General features: G+C 25.2%; 1 protein-coding gene across 1 annotated transcript in view; it reads right to left on the bottom strand.

The window, feature by feature from the left end:
- Positions 1-15,067, bottom strand: part of LOC109596337 (fibulin-1) — a 28,603-nt gene extending 13,536 nt beyond the window's left edge. The window contains exon 1 of the mRNA XM_020011862.2: positions 14,805-15,067. Coding sequence (XP_019867421.2) covers positions 14,805-14,874 — 70 coding nt within the window. The 5' untranslated portion in view covers positions 14,875-15,067. The remainder of the gene's footprint in view (positions 1-14,804) is intronic.
- Positions 15,068-15,406: the final 339 nt, after the last annotated feature.

The following is a 15,406-nucleotide window of genomic DNA, read 5'->3' as shown; positions in this document are numbered from 1 at the left end:
TAATAAAAACTTAGGAATTGGATTACATCATGTAATTTTCGACTTAATATAATTACCTTGTTGGAAACTGAGCTCAAAAGAACAAAAACCCGCTTGCGCTTAATTTAACAATAATATCCCTTCAGACTTAAATAAATATTCACGGGAATTTTACATAATTTTTACCCGTCCCTATTTTATTTCGGTGCATTGCTGAAATTATTCCGAAAGTTAACACGTCTTTAACATTTTATGATTAAAGAGTTGCCGCCTCAAAGAAACGGAATATTGATTTAATTTACACACAGGCGTCTTTTTTTGTTATTAGTTTTGATCAGTTTTAAGGAACGGTGCTTGCACCCCCTGCCGGCACTTGGGTAGCGCATTTAATTAAGGCTGATTGTTTTGTTTGCCTTGTTATGGATAGGAGATTAAACGTTGCAAAGTGATATCAACCATTAATATGTGATACACTCTCTAATTAGATTTAGATTTGAATCAGGAAGCTTGGATTTGATTACTTGAGAAGCCGTTAATATGAATAATATACACTGATGTAAAGCATAGAGTTTATGCCCTTATGACACATAACGTTGAGTCAATAAAATTCATACATATTCCAAACTGCTGCAGAATATTAGCATCTTATGTGCGCAGTTTAGGAAAAAGCTCACTTTGACGTAGAAATAAACTTTATTCATCAAAGTTCGAGAACTACCCAACTGCGAATGGTTTCTGTATAAACAAGTGACTGAGGTCTATGTATACTGGGTGTCTCCGTTTATAAATCTGAAGTGAACCTTTGATTTTTGAATATTTCATAAAAAATGTTGAAAATAAATAGAGTAACAGCCGTTTTCGAGATATTTCAGTTTTAATGCTTGAAACAAATTAAATCGGTTGTGATAATCAAAATTATTAATCAGAAATTATTGAATGGAAAAAGATTATTACATGGAATTGTAGTCATGTATTTTAGGATAATATATACCAAATTTAAATTCGATTGCACAAAAGGTTACAGAAATATGAGAAATAAACAATTTTTTGAAATTTAAATTTTAGGGACTATTTTCTTCAGCAGAAACTAAAAATTCTTTTTATATTTCCCTTATTATTAGATATAAATGGTTCATGATTAATTATTATGTAATAGAAAAATTGATTTATTTTAAATAACTTTTGCAATAATTTTTAACAGATGTTGCCTAAATCCAACAAGACGAATTTTAGACTGTGGGACAAAATATGTTAATATATTAATCAAAATAATTTAAAAAGTGTTTATAAGATAGTTGGTCAAAATTTGTGACTAATAATGAAGAAAATCTAAATTATATTTTTTTCTAAATTTCAAAAATTGTTTTTTACTCACAATTGTATTTAAATTTGTTAGGTAAAATTCTAAAATATGTAATATTGTTTTTTTTAATATATATTTTTAAATATATTTAAAAATATTTTCTATTTCTTTTATTTCCCAACATATTTTACTGAATTTTTAATTTAAAATTGGAAAAAGAAAGGGAAGATTTAAAACTTTCAGTATTCCTTTTTTTCTTTTAATATAATTTATAAAGAAAATAATAAACAACAACAAATAAATACTTTTAAGAAAAGGTAATTTTAAAATTGATATTTTTCTATGTCTTTTTTCTTTTAACATATTTTATTGAACTTGAATTGAAAATTTAAAAATTATCATTAACAAAATTTTAAAATAAAAACAATAGAATACTTTTTAAACAAGAGAAATGACATTTTTAATTTCTGTGTTGAAAAATTGTTTTAATTTTAGAAGAAAAAAGACACTTTTGATAAATATTGATTATCACAGATGTTTTTAAAATATTTCAGTTTTATAGTTTGAAATTAATTGAAGTGAAAACAAATCTGAAATACTTTTTTTTTTTCAAATTGTTCAAAATGTATGAAAAGCGTACAAATTTAAAAAAATATTCAGTGACGTAGAAAACAGAACAAGAACACCCCCAGAATCAACAACATGAAAAAAGTTTATTGCATTGAATTTTTTCTTTAAATATTTTTCATTAATTTTTTATATTTTAAATTGAAAATTAGCATGAACTATTTATTAAAATCAACAAAATACTCATTTAAAATAAAAAAATAATCTTTTTTCTCTTAATATTTTTAATTTAATGATTCAACAAAAAAAGACATTTTTGATATTTTATTTTTATAAAAATTGTTTTTTAATATATATTTAAAAAAATAACAATAATTACTAAAAAACAACATATAAATATATTTTAAAAAATCGACATTTTTCTATTTTTTTTCTTTTTCAACATTTTTTATGGAATTTTTAATTTAAAATTAAAAAATTATTATAAACAAATATTTAAAATGTACAAAATAAAACACTTTTTAAAAAAGACAAGACTTAAAACTTTCAGTATTTCTTTTTTCTTTTAATATTTTGAATTTAATTATTTAACTTTGAGAATGATATTTCTCTTTTCTTTGTTGAAAAATTGTTTGTTACTTTCTCTTTTAACATTTTTTATTGAACTTTTAAGTTTAAAATTTGAAATCTATCATTAACCAAATTTTAAAATAGAAACAATAAAATACTTTTTAAATAAGAGGAGACTTAAAACTTTCAGTATTTCTTTTTTCTTTTAATATTTTGAATTTAATTATTTAACTTTGAGAATGATATTTCTCTTTTCTTTGTTGAAAAATTGTTTTAAATTTAGAAGAAAAAGGCACTCTTGATAAATATTGATGGTCACAGCCGTTTTCAAGATATTTCAGTTTAAATATTTGAAAAAAACTGAAATGAATATTACATACATATATATAATGGCCTATGTAAAATGTACCAAAATCCAAAAAAATACCTAAGAGTTCAGTTTGATGGTTTGGAGATGGGAAAACCATTTCTGAAAACCTTAGAAACTCAAAGGAAGCTCAACGAAGGAATAATTTAATTTTTAAGAGGATGTCAGAACTGAGGGGGACTGTAAAAAATTGTTAAATCAAAGCCATTTTAAAAAAATTTATAATTTTAATAAAAAAATTAGTTTTTAAAACGAATGGAGCACAATGATTGTGTTAATAAATCACTGAGCAATAAAATAACAAAACTAGTGTTATCTTTAATTAATTAATAGTCCTTTAAAGATAAAACAAGTCGATTAAATTTTAGTTATTGAGCCTTAATTCGATTTCATTGCCAACCCCTAATGATCACGGATATTAATAAATCAATCAGCTTTGACATTATTTGCCTTAAATCACTTAATTCGCCACATTCGCGGAAAGAAAAAAGAAAAACGGGGGGGGGGGTAAAATAAAAATGTATAGTTCCGAAGTAATCAGTATAATGAAAAAGTTGTTACTCCTTTCGGTCGCTTGATCGTTAATTGCTCAGCTAAAGCACGAGTTTAACTCCCGGGAGGGGTGCATAAAAATAACTTTTCACGTCAACTTTTGTTTATCGATTTTTAGCACGGCAACCATAAATTTCGTTTACCGTTTTTAGAGAGCGGGTCTCAGTGCGCTCATGATGTCCGAAAAACCGTGTAATAAAGTGAGATTGAATAAAGTCCGGCGGATTCAGTGAATGGCCGTTTCACCTGGAGACCATATCAAAGGTGCATGTCCATAAAGTCTTTCTCTTAAACAAAATTCTATAAAGATCGTTTTATTAGCGGGAATATACTGTCGCAACGGGAATACCGGAAATACCGATTTTATTCACGCCGATATAAATTATTATTCGCTACGTACGGAAAATCTTTTTAATTTTCTCCGGTTACGTGTAATTTTACCGTGTTCGGGTTCTTGTTTCGTATTTTTGCTTTGACTCGGTTTAATTTCACATAAATTATGTACGATTGCTTGTCATATTAAAACGTAAAAGTGTTTTATTTCAGTGGAATTATGTTGAGGAAATTCGTATGTTATTAAAATATTTTGTTTTGTCTTATTGCCATCAAAATATGGTTCAAATTTAAAACTTTTTTATAAAATTCTTACTTTTCAGTTTGTGCAAGGATAAAAACTAAAATTAAAGAATCTAATAATATATATTAATAAATAAAAAATTAATTTCAAAATATATAGATGGAAAATATAAAAATTAGAAGTTCACACATAACATTTTTTTATAAATCACCCTTAAATCTTAAGTTAAAATTTAATTAAAACAATTAATTGTTTCAAATAAATAATACAGAAATTTTTTGAATACGTATTTATATTTTAAATAATATTACGAACATGTAAAAAAATAAAACAAAATAAAATTTAATTATAAAAATATGTAAAAATGCTTTTATTTGTTATTATGTATTTATTAACAACATGTACAATTTAATGCATAAATATGGTGAATAAAATTTAAATTCCATAAAAATGGACGATGAAAAATCTATAATTTGTTTCCAATGTTTAGGAATTTATTTAATTATTGCTATTTCAACATTTTAAACATTTTAAAACTACAATTAAAAATTTACAATCAATTTTTTTAAATATTAATAAACTGAAAATTAAAATAAATTGAAATAATTTGTTAATAAAATTGCATTTTTAGATACATAACATTATTTATTATTTGCTGCTTTATAAATAATATTTTAAAGCTTTAATTGGAGTTATTAAAATTAAATTCAATACAAACTGTTGATAAAAAATTACAATAATTTTCAAATATTTAAGATTTTAAACATTATTTTTAAAAGTGCATTAAATAAAATAATATAATTTTTATACTTAATTTATATTTATTATTTATTTAAACAATATTTTTGAGGATTAATTTAAAAACTATTGAAAATATGTATGATTTCTTTCAAATATTTGGAAATTTATTTAATCATTGCTATTTCAATATTTTAAAAAGTTTAAGACTAAAATTAAAAATTTTTCAACATTTTTTATGATATATTAATATAATAATTAATTAATTTGAAATAATTTGTGAATAAAATCGCATTTTAGATACATAATTTATAATTATTTATTATTTATTTGCTTTATAAATAATATTTTAAAGATTTGACTGGAGTTTATAAACAATATTTTTGAGGTTAATTTAAAAACTTAATTTAATTTAATTTTAAGATTAATAATTAAATAAAAATAGTTGATAAAATATTTATGATTTGTTTAAAATATTTGGGAATTTATTTCGATATTTTAAAAATTTTAAAACTACAAAAATTTACAATTAATTTTTTTAAATCCTTTTAAATAATAATTAACTAAAAATTAAATAAGAATAATTTGTGAATAAAATTGCATTTCTTAGATACACAATAACATTATTTATTTATTATTTTGCTACTTACATATTATAATAATTTTATCAACATTAAATTGTCAAATTCAAATATTCTAGTGAAATTTACAATTAAAAATATTAAATTAAATGATTAAATCTATCTATAATAAATAAATAATCTAAATACAGACAGTATAAAAATAAAAAAAAATTTAATTAAAGTTTAAATTAAGATTCATTCAAATAAATGATTAACTAAAAATTAAATTCGATTGAAATAATTTGCGAATAAAATTGCAATTTTTAATAGTTAATTTTTAATTATTATTTAAATGTTTTAAATATTTTTGCAGTTTAATTGTTGTGATTAACAATTTTTTTGTGAATTAATTTAGAAAATTAAATTTAAGTTTACGATTTATTTCAAATATTTAAGATCTTATTTTAGATATTGTTGATATTTAAACATTATAAAATTTTTACCAACATTATAATTAATCAAAATTAATTTTTAAAACTCTGTTCAAATAAAACATTAAATTCAATAACATTTTTTGAATATTTAGGACTTTGTTTGGAACTAATTGTTGCTTTTTAAAAATTAATAGGAATTTCATTAAATAAAAAAATATTTAATATATGCCTATATATATATAAAAAAATTGAAAAATTTATAATTTGCTTCAAATATTTATTAATTTATTATTGCTATTTAAATATTATAAAAATTTTACCAATTTTATTAATTTATCAAATTATATTTCACTATAAATTTAAAACTAAACAATTTTAAATAAAATTTTTAAAAACCAAATAAAAAATGAACCAACTAAATTAAATCGATTAAAATAATTTTTGACTAAAATTGCTTTTTTAAGTACTTACAGACATTTTATTTTATTTATTTACATTTTATAAACAATATTTTTGAGGTTTAATCGATGTGAATAGGCAAATATTTACAATTTTAATTATTTATTAGTGCCTTTAAATATTAGTAATAATTTCTCAGATCCATTCAATAAAAAAATGTTTTTTGAATACTTATAAACAATATTTTATTATTAAGAATTATAGTTTAAGGGTGAATTACATTAAAATAATAATAGTAACAATAATAATAATTTAAGATAAAAAATAACATTAGGCCCTATTAAATTTTGTCTAATGTTATTAATTGATTGTTGATTTAAAGGGAATACTTTAGAAAATGTCAATTTTTTTGCCACATTTATAATTTAAATATTTATGATTAAAAAATGAATTTTATGTGATTCATTAAACTTTATGAATTTTATGAAATGAAAAATTTTGCAAATCATGTGTAACCTCGCATAACCCAATAACCTAATTAACTAAATAATGTTAATTATTCCCACATATTGTGGCAATGAAAATTGAAACAAAAGATTTTATAATAATTTCGTTTATTGTTTTCAAATTTGGCGTCTACCGGCATTTTAAAATGCCATTTTAACGCCGAGAGAAATACTCATAAAGTTATATTAAAATTTTAATTTATCATCCCGTTTGTGTTTCCTGATCAAAACTTGGAAATAGATTTCCATAAATTCCATAAAGTGGCTAATGCCGCAGCGTGCGGATTGTAATGTGCACGTCACTTATTTGGATTTACTTTCCAAGTCTATAGTTTAGTGTTAATAAATCTGTCTTGAGTTAATTGACATAGACGGGATATAAATTAATATTCCAATTTCAAAATTATGCAATTATTCCAATACTCGGGCAAGTTTTACAGGTACAGCACAAAAACATTTTAACTGATTTATCTGCATAACTGAATCTGTTTCTTAAATACATTTTAATTTAAATAAGTTTAATCGATGCCATTTCCCTTCGGTTTTCTTGACTTCCTACAGTAACAGCTTTTAACAGCTATAGTTATATGTTTGTATAGTTATATGATTGTAGTAAAATAAAATTAAAAAAATTATTCTAAATATGCGTTAATTTATATTAGGTACAAAATAATGTAATTTATGTTTTTGGAGAAGATGCCATAAAGTTGCAGGATTTTGGTTTTGTCGGTCGGTGGGCTAAGTCTGGAATTTACACATTGACTATCTACCAAGAGTACAAAAGAATTCATGAAAAATTTATTCAATGATGAGTTTCTTTAGTCAATAGAAAAGACGTTTTGCTTTTTCATGATCGTATTATTAATTGGTTTATTAAGCCAATTGTTCCTGGTTTGGCTAATAGTTTGAAGCTGGTAAAACTGGTGGAAGAGGACTTGAAAAATGGTTTTAACCCAAGAAAGATTTGAATAACTCTGTGGTGGGCTATTTCTGGAATTTTACACATTAACCAACTACCAAGAGTACAAAATTGTTCATGACAAATTTACTCAATGATGAGCTTGTTTAGCCAAAAGAAAAGGCGTTTTGCTTTTTTATTAGTACTGTTTCATGGTTTATTAAGATAATTGTTCCTGGTCTGGGCAATGGTTTGAATCTGGTAAAACTGGTGGAATAGTACTTGAAAAACAGTCTTAACCCAAGAAAGATTTGGATAACTCTATGGTGGGCTATTTCTGGAATTTTACGCATTAACCAACTACGAAGAGTACAAAATTGTTCATGACAAATTTACTCAATGATGAGCTTCTTTAGCCAAAAGAAAAGGCGTTTTGCTTTTTCATTAGTACTGTTTCGTGGTTTATTAAGATAATTGTTTCTGGTCTGGGCAATGGTTTGAATCTGGTAAAACTGATGGAATACTACTTGAAAAACAGTATTAATCTAAGAAAGATTTGGATAACTCTATGGTGGGCAATTTCTGGAATTTTACACATTAACCAACTACCAAGAGTAGAAAATTGTTCATGACAAATTTACTCAATGATGAGCTTCTTTAGCCAAAAGAAAAGGCGTTTTGCTTTTTCATTAGTACTGTTTCGTGGTTTATTAAGATAATTGTTTCTGGTCTGGGCAATGGTTTGAATCTGGTAAAACTGATGGAATACTACTTGAAAAACAGTCTTAATCTAAGAAAGATTTGGATAACTCTATGGTGGGCAATTTCTGGAATTTTACACATTAACCAACTACCAAGAGTAGAAAATTGTTCATGACAAATTTACTCAATGATGAGCTTCTTTAGCCAAAAGAAAAGGCGTTTTGCTTTTTCATTAGTACTGTTTCGTGGTTTATTAAGATAATTGTTCCAGGTCTGGGCAATGATTTGGATCTGGTAAAACTGGTGGAATAGTACTTGAAAAACAGTCTTAACTCAAGAAAGATTTGGATAACTCTATGGTGGGCTATTTCTGGAATTTTACACATTAACCAACTACTTAGAGTACAAAATTGTTCATGACAAATTTACTCAATGATGAGCTTCTTTAGCCAAAAGAAAAGGCGTTTTGCTTTTTCATTAGTACTGTTTCATGGTTTATTAAGATAATTGTTCCTGGTCTGGGCAATGGTCTGAATCTGGTAAAACTGGTGGAATAGTACTTAAAAAACAGTCTTAACACAAAAAAGATTTGGATAACTCTATGGTGGGCAATTTCTGGAATTTTACACATTAACCAACTACCAAGAGTAGAAAATTGTTCATGACAAATTTACTCAATGATGAGCTTCTTTAGCCAAAAGAAAAGGCGTTTTGCTTTTTCATTTGTACTGTTTCGTAGTTTCTTAAGATAATTGTTCCTGGTCTGGGCAATGATTTGGATCTGGTAAAACTGGTGGAATAGTACTTGAAAAACAGTCTTAACTCAAGAAAGATTTGGATAACTCTATGGTGGGCTATTTCTGGAATTTTACACATTAACCAACTACCAAGAGTACAAAATTGTTCATGACAAATTTACTCAATGATGAGCTTCTTTAGCCAAAAGAAAAGGCGTTTTGCTTTTTCATTAGTACTGTTTCGTGGTTTATTAAGATAATTGTTTCTGGTCTGGGCAATGGTTTGAATCTGGTAAAACTGATGGAATACTACTTGAAAAACAGTCTTAATCTAAGAAAGATTTGGATAACTCTATGGTGGGCAATTTCTGGAATTTTACACATTAACCAACTACCAAGAGTAGAAAATTGTTCATGACAAATTTACTCAATGATGAGCTTCTTTAGCCAAAAGAAAAGGCGTTTTGCTTTTTCATTAGTACTGTTTCGTGGTTTATTAAGATAATTGTTTCTGGTCTGGGCAATGGTTTGAATCTGGTAAAACTGATGGAATACTACTTGAAAAACAGTATTAATCTAAGAAAGATTTGGATAACTCTATGGTGGGCAATTTCTGGAATTTTACACATTAACCAACTACCAAGAGTAGAAAATTGTTCATGACAAATTTACTCAATGATGAGCTTCTTTAGCCAAAAGAAAAGGCGTTTTGCTTTTTCATTTGTACTGTTTCGTAGTTTCTTAAGATAATTGTTCCTGGTCTGGGCAATGATTTGGATCTGGTAAAACTGGTGGAATAGTACTTGAAAAACAGTCTTAACACAAAAAAGATTTGGATAACTCTATGGTGGGCTATTTCTGGAATTTTACACATTAACCAACTACCAAGAGTACAAAATTGTTCATGACAAATTTACTCAATGATGAGCTTCTTTAGCCAAAAGAAAAGGCGTTTTGCTTTTTCATTAGTACTGTTTCGTGGTTTATTAAGATAATTGTTTCTGGTCTGGGCAATGGTTTGAATCTGGTAAAACTGATGGAATACTACTTGAAAAACAGTCTTAATCTAAGAAAGATTTGGATAACTCTATGGTGGGCAATTTCTGGAATTTTACACATTAACCAACTACCAAGAGTAGAAAATTGTTCATGACAAATTTACTCAATGATGAGCTTCTTTAGCCAAAAGAAAAGGCGTTTTGCTTTTTCATTTGTACTGTTTCGTAGTTTCTTAAGATAATTGTTCCTGGTCTGGGCAATGATTTGGATCTGGTAAAACTGGTGGAATAGTACTTGAAAAACAGTCTTAACACAAAAAAGATTTGGATAACTCTATGGTGGGCTATTTCTGGAATTTTACACATTAACCAACTACCAAGAGTACAAAATTGTTCATGACAAATTTACTCAATGATGAGCTTCTTTAGCCAAAAGAAAAGGCGTTTTGCTTTTTCATTAGTACTGTTTCGTGGTTTATTAAGATAATTGTTTCTGGTCTGGGCAATGGTTTGAATCTGGTAAAACTGATGGAATACTACTTGAAAAACAGTCTTAATCTAAGAAAGATTTGGATAACTCTATGGTGGGCAATTTCTGGAATTTTACACATTAACCAACTACCAAGAGTAGAAAATTGTTCATGACAAATTTACTCAATGATGAGCTTCTTTAGCCAAAAGAAAAGGCGTTTTGCTTTTTCATTTGTACTGTTTCGTAGTTTCTTAAGATAATTGTTCCTGGTCTGGGCAATGATTTGGATCTGGTAAAACTGGTGGAATAGTACTTGAAAAACAGTCTTAACACAAAAAAGATTTGGATAACTCTATGGTGGGCTATTTCTGGAATTTTACACATTAACCAACTACCAAGAGTACAAAATTGTTCATGACAAATTTACTCAATGATGAGCTTCTTTAGCCAAAAGAAAAGGCGTTTTGCTTTTTCATTAGTACTGTTTCGTGGTTTATTAAGATAATTGTTTCTGGTCTGGGCAATGGTTTGAATCTGGTAAAACTGATGGAATACTACTTGAAAAACAGTCTTAATCTAAGAAAGATTTGGATAACTCTATGGTGGGCAATTTCTGGAATTTTACACATTAACCAACTACCAAGAGTAGAAAATTGTTCATGACAAATTTACTCAATGATGAGCTTCTTTAGCCAAAAGAAAAGGCGTTTTGCTTTTTCATTTGTACTGTTTCGTAGTTTCTTAAGATAATTGTTCCTGGTCTGGGCAATGATTTGGATCTGGTAAAACTGGTGGAATAGTACTTGAAAAACAGTCTTAACTCAAGAAAGATTTGGATAACTCTATGGTGGGCTATTTCTGGAATTTTACACATTAACCAACTACCAAGAGTAGAAAATTGTTCATGACAAATTTACTCAATGATGAGCTTCTTTAGCCAAAAGAAAAGGCGTTTTGCTTTTTCATTAGTACTGTTTCATGGTTTATTAAGATAATTGTTCCTGGTCTGGGCAATGGTTTGAATCTGGTAACATTTTTCAGTACACATAAAAAAAGACAATTTAAGCTCTTAGTTCAACAACATAAAATATAATTTGTACAGATTTTAATTAAATCATTGCCTCGTGATAAATACCACAGCCAAAATAATTCGTACAAAACATAAATACCACAAATGTATTTTTGTGACATAATGAAAAGTTGATTGAATTGTGTAGTAATTGTAAGACGCATAAATTCAAAGAAATAATATTTAGCCGTAATGAATTTATTTGCATGAAAAACCATTGTACAAACTTATTTTCGTCCTGTAAACAAGACATTATACTTTACAATTATGTTTGTGAAAAGTAGGTAAATTTTCCATTAAAGACAAAACGTTTGCAGTGCAGGCAGTTCCGCTGGCGATTGCAACAATAAAACGAAACAAACAAAATTCGGAGTTGACCCAAAAATACGAAACGGGACGGGTATCCACATCGGAAAAGAAAATTAAAGAAATCCCGATCAAAGAGATAACTCGTTAAAATAAATGCAGGCCATAATGAAAGCTTATTTTATTGGAGAACTCGGTTAATTGTAGTTTTATAAAAATGAGGCGAGCAACTTTCTGTTTGGTTTTGTTCTGTCGCTTAGCTTTAGTTGTAATTGGGTCTCTAGGTGACATTTTATTTTTCGGATAATTACTCCTCGGGAAATAAGACGGGTATTCGTTAAATCTCAACTTCACCGACACTTCTGCCCGTTAAAATATTTATATATCATTTAAATTTTTGAGCTGATAATTATAGAAAGATGGACCGGGGGAGTGCGGGTCGAATAATAAACGTGTAAAACGTGCACAATGAAATATAAATGCAGAAAAAGAACGATTTACGCGTGGTTTTACGGAATTCCAGGACTTATCCTTTAATAAAAGGATCTCTGGGGTATATTCATTATTTTAATATACAATAACATTAAATTTATGTATTGTGTTGGTAAAAACTTTTTAGCGTTCAGCTTAAAATTGACACAATTTTAATGAAGCACTTGGAATGAAACATGGTCTAAATTACATGTGAGCTGAGTTTTATTATAAATAACATTTCCCTTTATTACTATTTTGTCACCTTTTTAGTTTAATATGACTTTTGAACGTAAAATTTTTAAAATTATATAATGCATGTTATTACTTTGTTACAAAGAGTGCTGCAGATTTTTAATTATAAAAATATTCTGTAATAAAAATAAAATTTAACCAACTAATTTATAAATTATATATTTTATAACACTGCAATAAAAATTTATTTTTACTTTGAACTAGAGACGGTTTTAACAACATCAAAAACACAATAAAAAACTGAAATGAAATATTTGTATAACAAAGGTTTAACAGAAGTTTTGTTTAATTTAAAAAATATAGTAGTAATATATTTAATTTTTATACAAAAATAATTTTAATCAAAAAATTTAATATATCTCCATCACAATAAATTTTATTAGTATTATTTAATTTTACTTTGGTGTAGAGATAATTACCAATTTAATAATTTTAAAGCAATGTGCTAGAAGAAATTATTAAAATTATTTAATTTGTTTTAAATTGAATTGAAGTTTTTATTCATATAAAAATGTTTATTAGAATTTTTTTCGTTCCACAATTGTATTTTTTATAAACAACAATATTTTTTTTTATAAAACGTTAATATATCTCCATCAAAATAAATTGTATTGGCATTATTTTATTTAACTTTAATATAAAGACAATTTTATTAATTTAAAAATTAAAAAAAAGAATTATAAAAGTATATTTTAATTATTTAATTTGTATTCTTTACTTCATATTTATTATAAGTAAACTTGAAGTGACAAAATTTTCATTCATTTAAGAATATTTATTAGAATTTATTTTCGTTTTAAAACTGTGCAACTATTTAATATTTACATGAAAATATTTTTTATAAAAAATTTAATACATACCCATCAAAATAAATTGTATTGATTTTATTTTATTTTACTTTGATATAAAGACAATTTTATCAATTTAAAAATTAAAAAAAAAGAAGCAAAAAAATTTATTTCAATTATTTAATTTGTGTTTTTTATTTAAATATTTATTGTAAGTTAAATTGAAGTGGTAAAATTTACATTCACATAAAAATGTTTATTAGATTTTTTTTCATTCTAAAACTGTGAAAGTATTTAATTTTTTGCATGAAAATATTTTGTATAAAAAATTTAATACATCCCCATCACAATAAATTATATTGTTATTGTTTGATATCACTTTAATATAAAGACAGTTTTATTAATTTAAAAATTTAAAAGAAGAATGAACTAGAAAAATTTATTTAAATTATTTAATTTGTCTTCTTTATTCAAATATTTATTATGAGTTAAACTGGAGTGGTAAAATTTACATCCATATAAAAAAGTAAATTAAATTTTTTTTTCGTTCTAAAACTGTGAATATATTCAATTTTTATATGAAAATTAATAAATAATATTGATGTCATTTTACTTTACTTTGATATTAAGACAGTTCTACCAATTTAAAAAAGTTAAAGAAATAATATAGAAAAAAATATTAATATTATTTAATTTGTCTTTTTTATTTAAATGTTTATTATAAGTTAAACTGGAATGATAATTTTCATTCATATAAAAAAGTTTATTAGAATTTTTTTTGTTCTAAAACTGGAAATATATTTAATTTTTACATTAAAATACTTTTTGTAAAAAATTAAATATATCTCGATCAGAATAAATTGTATTGATATTATTTTATTTTGATTAGAGACAGGTTTGATGGTGATAAAATGTCCTTTAAAAAGAAAAGTTTATTAGTTTTTTTTTTGTTCTAAAACTGTGAATCTATTTAATTTTTACATAAAAATATTTTTTATAAAAAATTTAATACATCTCCATCAGAATAAATTGTATTGGTATTATTTTATTTTACTTTTATATAGCCAGTTTTGCTAATTTAAAAATTTCTAGGACATAATCTAGAAAAAATTATTAAATTATTTAATTTAAGTATTTATTATAAGTTAAACGGAGAGGTAAAATTTTCTTTCATATAAAAAAGTTTATTAGAATTTTTTTAGTTCAAACTGTACAAAATAAATATTGTGCATAAAAATATTTTTTATAAAAAATTTATTATTGGATACAGAGACAGTTTTACCAATCGAAAAATTTTAAAGTAAAGAACTATAAAAATTTATAAAAAATTGTTTAGAATTTGGTTAGTTCAAAAAACATGAATGTGTATTATAATATACACATAAAAATAATATTATTTTATTTAATTATTAATAATTGCATGAATATTGAATTCTTCAAAAGTTGCTATTATTTTTTGGACTAAATGAATTTAACAACATTTCATTCCATTACTTTGTCTATGGTAATTGTATTAAAAGCGTTTGAATTGCGTATATGTTTATTCAACTTACCCGAGGAAAATTCCAAAATGGCACAAAACACAATACCAAAAATAAACCGGCCGTTTTTAAACGGTACCATTTTGATAATTCGTTATCCACTGAACCAAACAAATTTACCACACAAAACGCTCGAGTAGTTATGATGCGTTTCTGGTATAAGAGCACATACTTTCTTATCGATTTGAACAAATATTAGTCAGATTTACCCTTCAAACTTGGCCACAAATGTTATATGATTTCAACGATATGCATTTCAAATGTTTACTCGGCTTCGGTTACAATGCATTTGGATTTATTCCGAATATGAGCGGCAGTATTTAAACACTCGTCTCTTTATTTCGTCTTTACCAAGGTTAAAAAATTACAATTTCGGGGACGCTTTACGCAAATATCCGAAAAATTTCACGATTCATCCGTTACAGTTCCTCAAACCTGTAAAATTTGAATTTGAATTTACATGTTCCCACTGTCTTAGATAGTATGTAAATTAAGCATCGATTTTAATTGTAAAACTTATAGTTTTTTAAAAATAGATTGTCATTTCCATTGTCGCTCATTCATGCATTAAAGTCGACTTTTAATACGTTCCATTGTACTATAAAAATTCCAAG

The sequence above is a fragment of the Aethina tumida genome, chromosome 1, assembly GCF_024364675.1.
Source record: "Aethina tumida isolate Nest 87 chromosome 1, icAetTumi1.1, whole genome shotgun sequence".
Lineage (NCBI taxonomy): Eukaryota > Metazoa > Arthropoda > Insecta > Coleoptera > Nitidulidae > Aethina > Aethina tumida.
The sequence above is the reverse complement of the archived record's forward strand: the minus strand, read 5'-3'. Positions and strand labels throughout refer to the sequence as shown.